Source organism: Saccostrea echinata, unplaced genomic scaffold, assembly GCF_033153115.1.
Source record: "Saccostrea echinata isolate AGI-Se365-2 ecotype Australia unplaced genomic scaffold, CSIRO_AGI_Sech_v1 ptg000016l, whole genome shotgun sequence".
NCBI classification, from domain to species: Eukaryota; Metazoa; Mollusca; class Bivalvia; order Ostreida; family Ostreidae; genus Saccostrea; species Saccostrea echinata.
Window position 1 is genome coordinate 12,715,133 of NW_026889765.1, and position 15,845 is coordinate 12,730,977.

General features: G+C 35.1%; 1 protein-coding gene across 1 annotated transcript in view; it reads left to right on the forward strand.

The window, feature by feature from the left end:
* The first annotated feature begins 5,026 nt into the window (after positions 1–5,026).
* The window catches only part of LOC133188452 (nuclear receptor ROR-beta-like), a 119,576-nt gene continuing 108,757 nt past the window's right edge, over positions 5,027–15,845 (forward strand). Inside the window, exon 1 of the mRNA XM_061323889.1 lies at positions 5,027–5,346. Within this exon, the coding sequence (XP_061179873.1) occupies positions 5,044–5,346 (303 nt within the window). The 5' untranslated portion in view covers positions 5,027–5,043. The remainder of the gene's footprint in view (positions 5,347–15,845) is intronic.

Here is a 15,845-nt window from a genome sequence, read left to right on the forward strand (position 1 = left end):
TCATAGCATACTTGGTCTTTTATCCTCCTCGCTCGGGACTGGGGGTGGGCTGTATGGGTGTGACTGATGCCCAAATCTTGGAAAAAACAAGGCCAAAATTTGGGGAAGTCCCCAAGTGCATTTTCGGTACATGTGCACTCTAATATTTAGATTGCGTGCTATATGGTGACATAATTTGTGAGCTATGGGCATATGAAGTGTAGTTAATTAGCCCCCAAGAAACTGTCCCCATGTATATATTTTTTGACCGTATGTACAAGTATATATGTGTACCCTCTCGACACATGTTTGGCATTAAAAAAAAAAATTATCCCCATCCACCTTCATCATGTTCATATTCGACATGAATTCGCGATAGTAACTTCTCGATCATTTGGTTATTCGACAAATAAAGTTTTGATGTCGGGTAAAATTTATTTGCAAGAAATCTTAAATTTCAATTTAAAGTATTTAAAAAATAAAGAAAGAAAAAAGAAATGCTTTTTACTTGAAGAAGAAATCAAAATGTACGACTTATCCAACGAATACACAATGTTACTTCCGGGAGAAACAAACGATAAACGTTAATCGGTCAGACGGTCGACGGTCAGTAATATTGATATTCAGTAAGTAAACTCAACTGTAATGTTGCTATTAATTCTTAGTGGAATGTGTAATGTTCACTTGAAATGTCATTCTTCAGACTGTTGACATTCTGAATTCTGAATAACTTGATAACATCACATGTGCTTGTGGAAAGGACCCTGTGTTACAACGCGAAATGTAATAACAACGTAATAAACTGGTATTATTGCATTCTGCGTTATTACATTTTGCGTCGATATCAATTTTTTTTTTACATAATTTTCTTTATTTCTTATCTCTTATTTTACTATAAGACTATAAGAGTACTACTATTTTACTTCATTTACATGTTCCTGATCAAAAATCACATTAAAATTATGAGGCAGATGCAAATTCTAACATTCGTTACCCCAACTTAAAGGTGTGAAAAAGAAAATTCCAAAACCTTATTGCACATCTACATGTACATTAGCTGCAGAACTGTAGCATTATGGTTTTATATTTTAGTCTTTGACCATAACACTACAGGTCCCTTTTTAAATAAGGGATCTGTAGCAATACAAATATTGTGCAATTTACGGTGCAAGATTTTCTGCGCACTTTGGGGACGTACATGTAATTCGCCATGTTCCAGCATTGGTAAATTAATGACCTTTCATTCCCTAATTCTAGACATATTCTATAACCAATCTGTGTATTTTATCCACCTCCTAACCCTTTGCAGTCGTCTGTACAGACCAATAATCTCACTTGTTGTGAATTTGTTTTCAGATGGCATAAAATTCACAACAAGCGAGTTTATTGTCTGCAGAGATGACTAGAAAGAGTTAGGAGATGGATTAAATATACATTATGGTTACAGAATATGTCTAGAATTAGGGAATGAAAGGTAGTTAATTGACCAGTGCTGGAAAGTGCCAAATTACATCCCCAAAGTGCGCAGAAAATCTTGCGCTGTAAATTGCACATTCAATATATTTGCATTACGGGATCTGTAGCGTTATGATCAAAGACTAAAATGTAAAACCATTATGCTACAGTTCTGCAGCTACATGTACATACACTCTGAATCATCAAAAGATTAGATGGCTACTTTTGTAAAATTTTGAAAAAATGTATTTTGACACCTAAGTTGAAAATGAAAATTCCAAAACCCTATAACACCGAGCACATCTGCAGGACACCCCCAATCATCTTGCATAGGATGAAATGGCTACTGTGTCAAATGCAAGAGTTCTGGGAAACAGATTTTTTTGAAATGTAAAACATCATTTTTTTCCCATATGGCCACCAAGGTGAAAATGAAAATTCCGAGATCTACAGGACACCATCAATTACCTTCTAAAAGATGTTGTGGGCAAAATGTACAGATGCGTGCCATGTATTAGGAGATCCCAGGGAGTGAGGTTTCTGTTAAAAAAAACAAACATCATTTTTCAACCCTCAGGGTGAAAATGAAAATTCTGAAACTTTATTACACATCAACAGAACACCAACTTTCATATTCCAAAAGATGAGTTGGTTACTGCTTAAATTGTAAGAGAAGTAAGGGGAGATGAAAGTGGGTTTGATAAAAGGGGGTCTATAAATTATGTTTTCAAGTTCAAATTTGACCAATTTTTTTCTACTTTTTTTTTTCTTTACAGAATTTTTTATTTTTTGGAACTCCCTTTTTTAAAATCAGAATATACTTCATCACAATCTTTAATTTCAGACCAGAAATGAATTAAATGTTTGAAATACTAACACAAGAGGTCCATAGTTATGATCACCTGTAAATTTTATACTCAGTTTGATACATATATACACATTTTGTAAGTTATAGAATAAGTTTATGGCTTCTTCACTACCCAGGTACAAGGGAGCTAGTTAAAAGTTAAGATCTAACCATCTTCCCTGAAAGTTTCAAAAAGAGTATATTCAACCGTTTCTTAGAAAACACACAGACAGAATGCCAGTTTAAAAACATATCTTTCTGACAAGTTCAGACTCGTATCTAGAAGATTTGAAAATTTCACCTAGACCTTTCCGAGAAATTTGGATGCACAAAATTGGTAAAATAAAGAATAATAATAGGGAAAAAGAAATAGAACAAAAATCAATAAAGTCTTAATTCCCATGGAGGTGGAAGACCTTTAATAATAAAACATTCACATGTGGTAATGTTTATGTTTAACAGGCCTTTCAATATGTGCAGGTACCCTGTACTTTTATCTGGCTGACATGAATGTACTGGCTAGAATATTCATTGAAGAAAAATTTGATAACATATTTAATTAAAATTGCTTCCACAAGTTATCTCCTATTTTTGAAAAAGTACCGCATGTTTCTAATCTTTTTGAAAGCCCTGTGTTTAATTAATGTTGAATAATTAGAAAACCTTTTCACAATTAGCAATAAAATTTTCATACATTATAAATCAGTTTCTAAATTCTTTTTCCAATGTCAAAAAAAGTCTTCATTGTAATCCCAGGTGTATCATTACAGCAGTATTTTCTCAAATAACTCTTTCTTCCTCTGTAAACATGGTAAAACAAAATATTTACTGGTATGCCCCCGTATCGAAGATTCGGGAGTTTATAGTTTTTGTCCTGTCTGTCTGTCTAGCTGTCTGTTTGTTAGCAAAAACTTTAACATTGCATGCCCATAACTTTTGATTCATTGGAGCTATGACTTTCATATTTCACATGTGTATCAGGGATGGGGTAATGGTAATGTGTAATGGTAATTGACAGTAATTAATTACAAATTTCGATGTAATTGAAAGTAATGTGTAATTGGCCCAATTTTCAATTACATGTAATTGTAATTTTAATTAATTACTTTTGAGAAAAGCATGTAATTCACAATTACTTTTCAATTACATTCATTTACACTTGTGTTTAATAAATGGGAAATAGCCCCCCCTCCCCTTTTTTCAAATCCCAAACACTTTATTCATGAAAGGTTAACTGATTTTTTGGACAAAATGTTCTATAATATATTAAAAAATTATATCATCTTTATTTAGTGAATTGCTGTTTCCTCCTTAAAATGCATTTTCTTCAAAACTTTCTAATATTATTTATCTCCTTGTTTATAAAAATATTAAATAAAATTAATAATTTCAATTAAGATGTTTATGAATTGACACTTAAAATATCTAGTCCAATGGAATATAAATGAACGTTCATGACTATTTATCATTGTTTATTTTTCTATGTTTTTTCTTAATGTAATTTGTAATTTAATTAATTACATTTGCAAAGTAATTGTAATTTAATTAATTACATTTCAAAATCCTTGTAATGGTAATGGTAATTTAATTGAAGGTTTGGGCAAGTAATTGTAATTTAATTAATTACTTTCCTATGTAATTGACCCCATCCCGGATGTGTATTCCTTGTGACAAGACCTTTCTTTGGTACCATCATATTTTACCTTTTGACCTTGGAGTTTGACCCAGTTTTGCAAAACTCTACCGAACTTTAACCTTGGCCATAACTTTTGAACAATTGGTGCTAGAGCTTTCATACTTCACATGTGTAATCCTTGTGACAAGACCTTCCTTTGGATACCATCAACTTTGACCATTTGACCTTGACCTAGGAGTTTGACTACTTTTGAAAAACTTTAACCTTGGCCATAAATTTTGAATGGTTGGTGCTAGGACTTTCATACTTCACATATGTAATCCTTGTGACAAGACTTTCCTTTGGATACCAACAACTTTGACCTCTTGACCTTGGAGTTTGACCTACTTTTGGAGAACTTTAACCTTGTCCCTAACTTTTGAACAGTTGGTGCTAGGGCTTTCATATTTAAGAAGTCTATTTCTTGTAAAATTCCTTCCTTTTGGATACCATCAACTTTGACCCTTTGACCTTGAACTTGGTGTTTGACCTACTTTTGAAAAACTTCAACCTTGGCCATAACTTTTGAATGATTGGTGCTACGGCTTTCATATTTCACATATATATTTCTTGTGAGAAGACCTTTCCTTGGGCACCATTAATTTTGACCATTTGACCTTGACCTTAGAGTTTGACCTACTTTTGGAAAACTTTAACCTTGGCCATAACTTTTGAACAGACGGTGCTAGGGCTTTCATATTTCAAAGGTATATTACTCGAGACAAGACTTTACTTTGGGTACCAATATATTTGATTTGCATTTGATAAAGTTTAACCTTTGCTATAAGTTGCCATACAGGGGCATCAGTGTTTCACAAACACATCTTGTTCTTTAAGGTTTGCAATGCAGTTGCTGCATGTAACCTATATTTTCCAATTATGTGTTAACTAAGGTTAAAATTGATAAAGGTAGTTTAAGGAGGGAAGTTGAATAGAGAAGCTAATGCATGGATATTTCAACTGTCATTCTTGATGATAACTCTTATTCTTGATGAAAGCTACTACTTTTTAATATCCTAATATTTTTATGTGTTTAGGTATGTTTCCTCAGTGACAAATTTATAGGTCTTGGAACATTCAATCGAAAATGGAGAAAACTTTGACAGAGGCAATAATCTTACCAATACAGCCTTCTCAATCTGAAACTGTACACTCTAGTATTGGCCAGTCAGGTGATATATCCCAGAAGTCTACAGATGAAATTCAACACCATGTACAGGAACAGGAAGTTAGTCAGAGTTCAGACAATCCAGAGCCAGTGAAACAGAAACGTAAAAAGAGAGAAAAGTATATTCCTGATGCAGTTCCACTTGAATTACCTCCTTGTAAAATATGTGGTAAAAAGGCTTCTGGGAATCACTATGGGGTCATCAGCTGTGAAGCTTGTAAAGTGAGTGAAGTTGTTTAATACTAGGTACATAACCTCTGATTTTATGAATCTAATACTGTAAAATCATGAATTTTCTTGGGGGTTTAATTTTCATTGTTTTCAAGGTATGAAGAGACCCATGAATTACTGTCCACCACAAACTGTAAAATGTCAATGACGTACTGTATGTGTACTTAAAAAAGCAGGCTTCATATTTTAGCGGCACAGACAACGATACGCTAATTCATGAATACCGCTAAGAAATCATTTATGTATACAATATACGGCACAGGCATGAGTAGCGCTAATTCATGATTGTGCCAACAACTCCATACCCAGTGATTGTGCTAAATTTTGAATACGCCAATTTATGTACACATACAGTATAAAAATTTGGAAATTTCTACAAGGAAATGCAATAGTAAGATTATTTTAAAAAAGTCTTGAGTGCACGTACAGATGAAATTTTATCTGCATCATTGTCTTTTGGACTTTGGAGATAATAAGTGCATGATGATTTGATATTTATTTGACTGCCACTCTGGGAGGGTAGGGGTCCACCTGGCATGAAAATTCTTCATTCATGAAATCAAATCCCAAACCATCCTCAAACCACAAAAATTTGACCCCACAAAAATATGTGATTTTACAGTATATGAAAGTTTTAGTTTATATATTATATACTGGTATATATTATGGCTGTTATTATTAAAGATTTAAGATTCATCCAGTGATTATTAAAATATGAAGTTGTTGAAGCGTCTTTTGGAATTGGGCACTGGATATTATTTCTAAGAAACATTCTTGAAAACATATTTTTAGCTCACCTGAGCCGAAGGTTCAAGTGAGCTTTTCTGATCACATTTTGTCCGGCGTCTGTCTGTCTGTCCGTCTGTCTGTATACTTTTCACATTTTCGACTTCTTCTCAAGAACCACTGGGCCAATTTCAACCAAACTTGCCACAAAGTTTTCTTGGGTGAAGAGGATTCAAGTTTGTTCAAATGAAGGGCCACACCCTCTTTCAAGGGGAGACAATTAGGAATTAGTGAAAAAATAATGACATCATTTAAAAAATCTTCTCTTCTCAAGAACCACTGGGCCAGGAAAGATGAAACTTATATGGAAACATCCTCAGGTAGTGTAGATTCAAGTTTGTTTAAATCATGACCCCCGGGGGTAGGATGGGGCCACAATGGGGGATCAAAGTTTTACATAGAAATATATTGGAAAATATCTTTAAAAATCTTCTTCTTAAGAACAGCAAAGCCATGATTAGTCATATTGATATGGAGGCATTCTCAGGTAGTGTAGATTCAAGTTTGTTCAAATAATGACCCCCAGGGGTTGGTGGAGACAGAACGGCTGATCAAAATTTAACATTGGAATACATAGGAAAATTCTTTAAAACTCTTCTTCTCAAGAACAGCAAAGTCATGATTGGTCATATTTTAATGGAAGCATCCTCAGGTAGTGTAGATTCAAGTTTCTTCAAATCAAGACCCCCGGGATTAGGGTTGGGCCACAATGGGTGATCAAAGTTTTACATAGGAGTATACATGTACAGGAAATAACTTTAAAAATCTTCTTCTCAAGAACAGCAAAGCCATGATTAGTCATATTTATATGGAAGCATCCTCAGGTAGTGTAGATTCAAGTTTGTTCAAATAATGACCCCCAGGGATAGGGTGGGGCCAGAACAGGTGATCAAAGTTTACCATAGGAATACATAGGAAAATTCTTTAAAACTCTTCTTCTCAAGAACAGCAAAGTCATGATTGGTCATATTTTAATGGAAGTATCCTCAGGTAGTGTAGATTCAAGTTTGTTCAAATCATGACCCCTGGGGGTAGGGTGGGGCCATAATGGGGGGGGGGGTTCAAAGTTTTACATAGAATATATAGGAAAAAATCTTTTTCTCAAGAACAGAAAAGCCATGATTAGTCATATTGATATGGAGGCATCCTCAGGTAGTGTAGAATCAAATTTTTCAAATGAGGCCCCTGAGGGGTAGATTGGGACCACAATGGGGGATCAAAATTTTACATAAATTAATATATAGGAAAAAATCTTCTGCTCAAGAACAGCAAAGCCATTTGTTATATTGATATAGAAGCATCATCAGGTAGTTTAAAATTCAAGTCCCCCTACTTCCCCCCCCCCCCTTGTAAACTTTTCAATACTGAACTGATTTTTGCTATTTTCCTAGCCAGTGTGCTCAGGTGAGTGATGTGGCCCATGGGCCTCTTGTTTTAAGTTTGTGCTACACCTGGTCTATTAGGGTTATAATAAAGAAACTAATTGTTTCCCATGTACACAGTTTTCTCAGGGCACTTGCCACTAAGTAAACAGTGTCAGGTAAGGGATACAGGTAATTAAGAGACAATAATTGTTTAGATAAATGAATGAAAACTAAATCATGATAATTAGCAAGTCAAAAAAAACTTGCTTTCGATGCTGATGGATTTTCGCGGCACCCCCCTACCCTACACGGTCATTGAGAATGGAAGTGAGATACAGCCATGATTAGTAAAATTGATACAGAAGCATCCTCAGGTTGTGTAGATTCAAGTTAATTCACATCATGACCCCCAGGGGTAGGGTGGGGCCACAACAGGGAATCATCAATCTGATGACCAGCAAAGCCATGATCAGTCATATTGATACAGAAGCATCCTCATATTTATGTAGATTCAAATTTGCTCAAATCATGACACTAGGGGTTAGGGTGGTGCAACATTAGGCAGTCAAAGTTATACATAGGAATATAAGGGAAAAAAATCTTTAGAAATTTTCTCAAGATCAGCAAAGCCAAATATGGAAGCAAATTTGTTCAAATCATCAGTAAGGGTTAGGTTTGGACCACATAAAGGGGCCTGGGCACAGATTGCATTGCCGTTTTGTTTACAATTTTAAATTTTTAGGTCACATGAGTCACTCAGGTGACCTATTACTATCTGTTTTTGTCTGTCATCTTTTGAAACCGCTCAACCAATTTCAACCAATTTTTAGCTCACCTCAATGAAGTTGGGGGAGCTTATGTAATACCCTCAGCATCGGCGTCCCAGGTTAAAGTTTTTGGAGCAGTTTTCTTCTCAAGTACTTCTATGCCCTGAATTAATCAGAGATGCATGGAGGATGCTTCTAGTGTGTTTCTTTGTACCAGTCAAGGTTTCAGATGCTGCAATTTCAGCTAAAGAATGACCAGATTAATGTTTTTGGAGCTGGTTAAATAGGGGTGCAAAGATACACTAACCACACAATACGATATGTATCACGGTATTCAGTTCACGATACGATACGTATCACGATACATGACAAGGTTAAAAAGTCTTTCAAGTTTGTCATAATATTTTTTTTAAACTTGATAGGGTTATATCAATTGTTCATATTTTTGATAATAATTAAAATATCATTTTGTTAACTTGAACTAGATTGATAGGTAGATCTTTGAGTTGTGACAATATTCTAAACCAGTGATGAACATTTACAGGGAACTACGGGGACCTTTCCTAATAATCTTCCTTTTAAATTGGAAGGAAAAAGGAAGACATTCATTCTTTTATTCCTTTTATTTATGTAGAAAACCAGTTGTCATATTTCTTGTGTTAACACGTTTTAGTCAACAAGACAGTGAATTTTCATTGAAATACACGTTTTAGTCAACAAGACAGTGAATTTTCATTGAAATACACGCATGAAGAAATATCGTGTATTACCAAAGAATATGTTTAGATCTAAAGGGTTTATCATTTGTCTTAACATCTATAACTTTTAATCAGATAAAGTCCTTCTCCGTGTTAAATCTGAGGTCTGTAAGATGCTGGAGATGAGTTTAACTGCCGTTAATGCATTATGTCGACCTCACTTTTTGCGTGGAAGCCATTTTGAAATTGTAAACAAGGAAACAAAACGGACGATTCAGATAATTCTGGACCAATTGAACTGAACCATGGTATCAGTTTAGTGTATCATGAATTGAACCGTGGAAAAAAATACCGCGATATACTGTCAAACAGTTTATTGTTGCACTCTTAAGGTTAAAGTTTTTGGAGCAGGTTAAAGTTTTTGGAGCATATCCCATTTCCAAGTAACTATAAGCCCTATGTTGACCAAACTTGCATGGATGATACATCTAAGGATGCACACTACTGGACCTGCTTCAGATGCTGGATCTGACCTACATTTTCCGGATGAGTGACCAGGTTATAGTTTTTGGAGCAGATCTCATTTCCAAGTAACTATAAGCCCTATATTGACCAAATTTGCATGGATGATACACCTAAGGATGCACACTACTGGACTTGCTTCGGATGCTGGATCTAATCTATATTTTCCGGATGAGTGACCAGGTTAAAGTTTTTGGAGCAGATCTCATTTCCAAGTAACTATAAGGCCTATCTGAACCAAACTTCCATGGATGATGCATCAAGGGATGAACACTCTCAAACTTGCTTCAGATGCTGGATTTGACTTACATTTTCTGGATCAGTGACTTGTTTAAAGTTTTTAGATAAGTCCATTCCCAAGTAACTACAAGCCATATCAGAACAAAATTGCATAAATGTTGCATCTAGGAATGCACACTACTAGATTATTAGCTTAGTGTGGGACTGGGATTTTGCCTTACTTAAAGACGACATTCGTTGAGGTGAGCTCTGTAATATCTGATTACCTATGTTTGCATAAAGCATCTATGGGTAAAGGGGAACAAAAAATGTGAATTTCATGGTCCCTGCCCCCCCCCCCCCCCCCCGGGGGTCCTTAGGGGTGGGGCTAAACCACCAAAATTAATGCAATCTTTAAAAATCTTCTTTACTCATGGACATCAAGCAGTCAAACTGTTGGCATGATTGTAATAAGCATTGAGCCCTCTAACAAAATTGTGAAATTCATGGCCCCAGGGTCAGGGGTTCTGGTGCTAGGGCGGGGCTATATAGATGATATAGTGAAAGTGCATTATTTCTTTGAAAATCTTCTTCTCTGCTCCTGGGTATTAAACAAACTACATAGTTATGATGAGCAAGAGTGCCTTTTCCAAAATTGTGAATTTCATGGCCTCAGGGTCAGGGGTTCTTGTGTTAGGGCGGGGCTCTATTGATTATATAGTGATAATGCATTAAATGTTTGCAAATCTTCTTCTCTGCTCCTGGGTATTAAATAAACTAACTAAGTACATAGTTATGATGAGCAAGAGTGCCTCTTCCAAAATTGTGAATTTCATGGCCCCTGGGTCAGGGGTTCTGGTGTTAGGGTGGGGCTCTATTGATTATAGAGTGAAAATGCATTATTTCTTTGAAAATCTTCTTCTCTGCTCCTGAGTATTTAACAAACTAATTAAGTACACAGTTATGATGAGCAAGAGTGCCTCTTCCAAAATTGTGAAATTCATGGCCCCAGGGCCAGGGGTTCTGGTGTTAGGGCGGTGCTCTATTGATTATAGAGTGAAAATGCATTATTTCTTTGAAAATCTTCTTCTCTGCTCCTGGGTATTAAACAAACTACATAGTTATGATGAGCAAGAGTGCCTTTTCCAAAATTGTGAATTTCATGGCCTCAGGGTCAGGGGTTCTTGTGTTAGGGCGGGGCTCTATTGATTATATAGTGATAATGCATTAAATCTTTGCAAATCTTCTTCTCTGCTCCTGGGTATTAAATAAACTAACTAAGTACATAGTTATGATGAACAAGAGTGCCTCTTCCAAAATTGTGAATTTCATGGCCCCTGGGTCAGGGGTTCTGGTGTTAGGGTGGGGCTCTATTGATTATAGAGTGAAAATGCATTATTTCTTTGAAAATCTTCTTCTCTGCTCCTGAGTATTTAACAAACTAATTAAGTACACAGTTATGATGAGCAAGAGTGCCTCTTCCAAAATTATGAATTTCATGACCCCAGGGCCAGGGGTTCTGGTGTTAGGGCGGTGCTCTATTGATTATATAGTGAAAATGCATTAAATCTTTGAAAATCTTCTTCTCTGCTCCTGGGTGTTTACATAAACAAACTAAGTATATAGTTATGATGAGCAAGAGTGCCTCTTCCAAAATTGTGAATTTCATGGCCCCTGGGTCAGGGGTTCTGGTATAAGAGCGGAGCTCTATTGATTATATAGTGAAAATTCATAATTTCTTTCAAAATATTTTTTCTACTCCTGGTTATAAAACAAAGAAACAAGTGTATAGTTATGATGAGTAAGGATGCTTTTACAAAATTTTTTGAAATTTGTGGTCCCAGGGGTTCTGTTGGTTTTCTGAGGGGGGCCTCAATTGATAATGTTGTGAAAATGTGTGAATTCTTTGAAAATCTTCAAATAATTGCATAGTAATGATGATGAGGGTACCTCTTCCAAATTTGTAAATTTCATGACCCTGGGTCATGGGTTCTGGTGTTAGGGTAGTGCTTTGTTAATAGTGAAAATGCATTATTTCTTTGAAAATCTTCTCTGCTCCTTGGCATATTGGAGGCAAACAGAGTAAAAGTTTTGATAAGCAAGGGTATTTTCACCAGAATATTGAACATCTGGACCAGGGCTCTATTTATTTGTATTCTACTGAGTGAAGTTATTCCCCTTTGCCATTCATTTTTGAAAATTAATCACTGTAGATAAAGTATTTGAAAAGTTAATAGGATAAGAGAATTATGCAAGAACATTTATTGTATAATACAAAAAGTACTTTCATAGTTTTAATGATCAAGTAAACTTGGAAATAATAGATGAATAAAAATGAAACAAAAATAACGTATCATTTTTAAAGTTCTTCAAAGGCCATGTGAGGCCAATGTGAGAGGTAATAATATGGGGTTAAAAAATAGATATTTTGTTAAAAGTCTGCATGGTAATAGTGATAAATGGGGGACAGATAGATTAGATACTAGACCAATTATTTTGTTGATCTTAATTGTACTATTTTTCTTGCTTTTGGGTAACAAAGCTTCATTTATCAGTTTATGGATCCTCTAAATTGTTGTACTCAGGTGACTGTTAAGGCCCTTGGGCCTCTTGTTTTTTTTTTTTATCAAGAAATAACATCAGTTTAAAGAATTGAACTTGCATGAACATTCGTAGAATTTAATGACAACGACATTTTTCATAACATCACTCCAAACATCTGTGTTTGTTAACAGGGCACAAGCTTTGTTCTTGGTAATGTTTACGTTTTACCAGGTGTTTCAATTTGTTTACTCTGCACACATCACTGAGCATGGACTTGCAATACTGGTGAGTTAATTTTGCCATCTCACATTTCTACTTTAAATTTTCTGGATTACAGTTTCAATATTTTTCAATAATACACTCACACAAAAAAATCTATTTTTCTTAATTATAAAGGATAAAGTTTACTTCATGAAAGTGCAAGGATATGTGTCAATCAAGCACATCCCAAAATTCATAGTTTTAATAACTTAATAACAGATAAAAGAAGTTTCTGAACATGCTTTCATTATATTTTGTTGTGAAATGCTCTAGCAACATATAACTCATGATATTATACTGAAAATTTTCGAAAATATTAACTTCAAATCTGTGTCCAGCCCCCTTTAATATACACAGTATAAGCAGAATTTTAAGCGAGGATTCATTTTTGGCCGTATTACTATAGCGAGGATGTTGAGATCGCTAAAATTGAATATCATTAACAATTTTAAAATTGCAGACCAGTTTTCTTTTGTTGGCATTATAAAATTGCTAAAATTACTTCTCGCTTAAAGTAATTATATACCAAATTTTAAGGATTAATTGTTAAGTTTGTGTTTCGCTAAAAATTCTACTTATAAGGCAGGGTTCGACACTAACGGTAGCCCGCTAGCCAGGGACACCTGAAAATTGAGGTCGGGCTACTAAACATGTCTTCAAGTTTGTCCTGCAGGGTTACTGCAATTTATTACCAAACACTCACTCGGATCAATTGTAAAAATTGTTTTAAAAATGCACAAGTCCTGATTTTGTTACTTTCCGAATCACAACGCTTTTCGCAATTCTCAGTAAATTATCTTATCGCTGTACCTTGCACGACACATCCACATGTGTGACATCCAACTAGTTATCAAAAACTGATCAGATACAAAAAAATTAAAGAGATAAACATCATTTGTTAATTAAAAAATTAGCAATTTAATTGATTAAATTATCCTTATTGAAGAAATACTTGTGTTGAAAACATTGCATGGTTTTCCTCATCGATGTCGTAGCATTGTTGGTGGGTGAAACACGATGCATTAGGAATTGACAGATTGCTAGAACAGCAATTTTAAAAGCTTCCATGAGCATTTATTGTTTTTGACAACACCTGAAAATTAAAAAAAAATCATTACTGCATTTGTAGTCCCCTACAGTTTGGGTTTTTTCGAATCACGTTTGTACATCACCGCAACCGAACAAATTGGAAACGCTGCATACTTGCTGAATATGTCACATATTTTTGTAACATGTAGCTTTCTTTAAATGCAAGGAATATAAAAGTTAAAGTATGAAAAAGCAACAGCCACTAGTATTAATTGTAACGGGGACCGTTACAGATGTTCCCCAAACGCTCCCCAACTTCCTTTTGGTGTCTTATTCCCTGTAAGCTTCATTAAATAAGGCAATCAAGAATAATTGGGTTTTTTACGCATTTCTCGCGCGCGCACGGGCATGCATGTACAAAATGACCATGTCAACTTGTCTATACTTTTAATAGATCTTTATATTCAAATTTCATCAAAAGATAAAAAAATTGGCTATATTAAGTCATTTTACGCATTGCAAGCGCGCGCACGTGCATGCATGTGTGCGCTGATCAAGTCTTCTTGTCTACACTTCTAATATATATTTATATTCTGAGTTTCAAAGCATTTCATCAAAGAATGTACAAGTTAAGTCTATATCAATTGTATTGGTTATTTCAATCAATGCGCATGCGCACACGTGCCTGCATGTGCATTCTGACCATGTCATCTTGTCTACACTTTTAATATATCCTGACATCCTGAGTATCAAAGCATTCCATCAAAAGATATGAAAGTTATGGCTGTATCAGGTATATCTGTCATTTTACCCATTGCACGCGCGCGCACGTGCACGCACGTGCATGCATGTGTGCACTGATCAAGTCTTCTTGTCTTCACTTCTAATATATATTTATATTCTGAGTTTCAAAGCAATTCATCAAAAAATGTACAAGTTAAGTCTATATCAATTGTATTGGTTATTTCAATCAATGCGCATGCGCGCACGTGCATGCATGTGCATTCTGACCATGTCATCTTGTCTACACTATTAATATATCCTTATATTCTGAGTTTCAAAGCATTTCATCAAAAAATATAAAAGTTACAGCTATATCAAGTATATTGGTCATTTTACGCATTGCACGCTCACGCACGTGCATGCACGTGCGCGCAAAATGACCTTCGTTCCGCAAATCTACATAACATTCCTAGAAACCCTAAAAAAGTTTCACCTCAATCGGATGTGTAGTTTCGGAGATCACTCACGGACAAAAAAGTACCCAGGAAGAAAAATAATAATAATAATAAGAAACAGAGTAAAAACAATATGTTCCCAAACTTCGTTTGGGGAACATAATTAAAGATTAGCCCGGGTATATATTGGTCAGTGTTGATCTTTTTACATGTATCATACACTGAAATACATGAAATACATTTCACACAGATCTATACAAGCATGCCAGTAAGTTCATGTTATACAGAAATAATAATACTTTGTTTCTGATATCTTAACTAAACATTAACAAATTAGTTTAATTCATTTTCATACATTTTTTATTATCATTTTTGACTGTATCGAAGATGGACTTGCCTTGTAATGTAGATCTGATTTTTCATATACTTGACTTTTCTTTAATTCTAAATAACTAGTTACGAACTTTTTAATCAGATTGTTTGCAGTCAAAATGTAAAAGGTGATTTGGAATACCCTAAATGACTGTAAATGTGGAATTTTTCAATAAGAAAAACGTCTTTGGTTCAGTCATGAAGTGACATATAATTTTACCTAAAAATGTAGCCAGAATGCAGGATTTGGCATCTCTATTTTTTAAATTTTCTGGGGGAGACCCCCATACCCCCACCAGCAGGAGGGGGAAACCCCCTCCCACACCTACCCCTCTCAGTGCTTTGCGACTCGGCCAACATCCTTTGGCTGCTGGACAACTAATTCATGGTCAGGGCTAGTAGAAATTAGAAATTGCTAGCCCTGCGGGCAACTATGGGTTAAAAGTTAGTGTCGATCCCTGTATGGTATTTAAACTTTTTGGCAATGAACAGATTGAATAGATTTGGCAGATAAGGAGTGTCTCATGTATAGAAAACACTATCATTTTCACATATAGCCATGAATACAATAAAACAATGAACAACTAGTTATAATTGTAACGGGGACCGTTACAGATGTTCCCCAAACGCTCCCCAACCTCCTTTTGGTGTCTTATTTCCAATAAGTTTCGTTAAATAAGGCAATCAAGTACATTGGTTGTTTTACGCATTACATGAGCTCGCACGTGCATGTACATGTATGTGCATCCT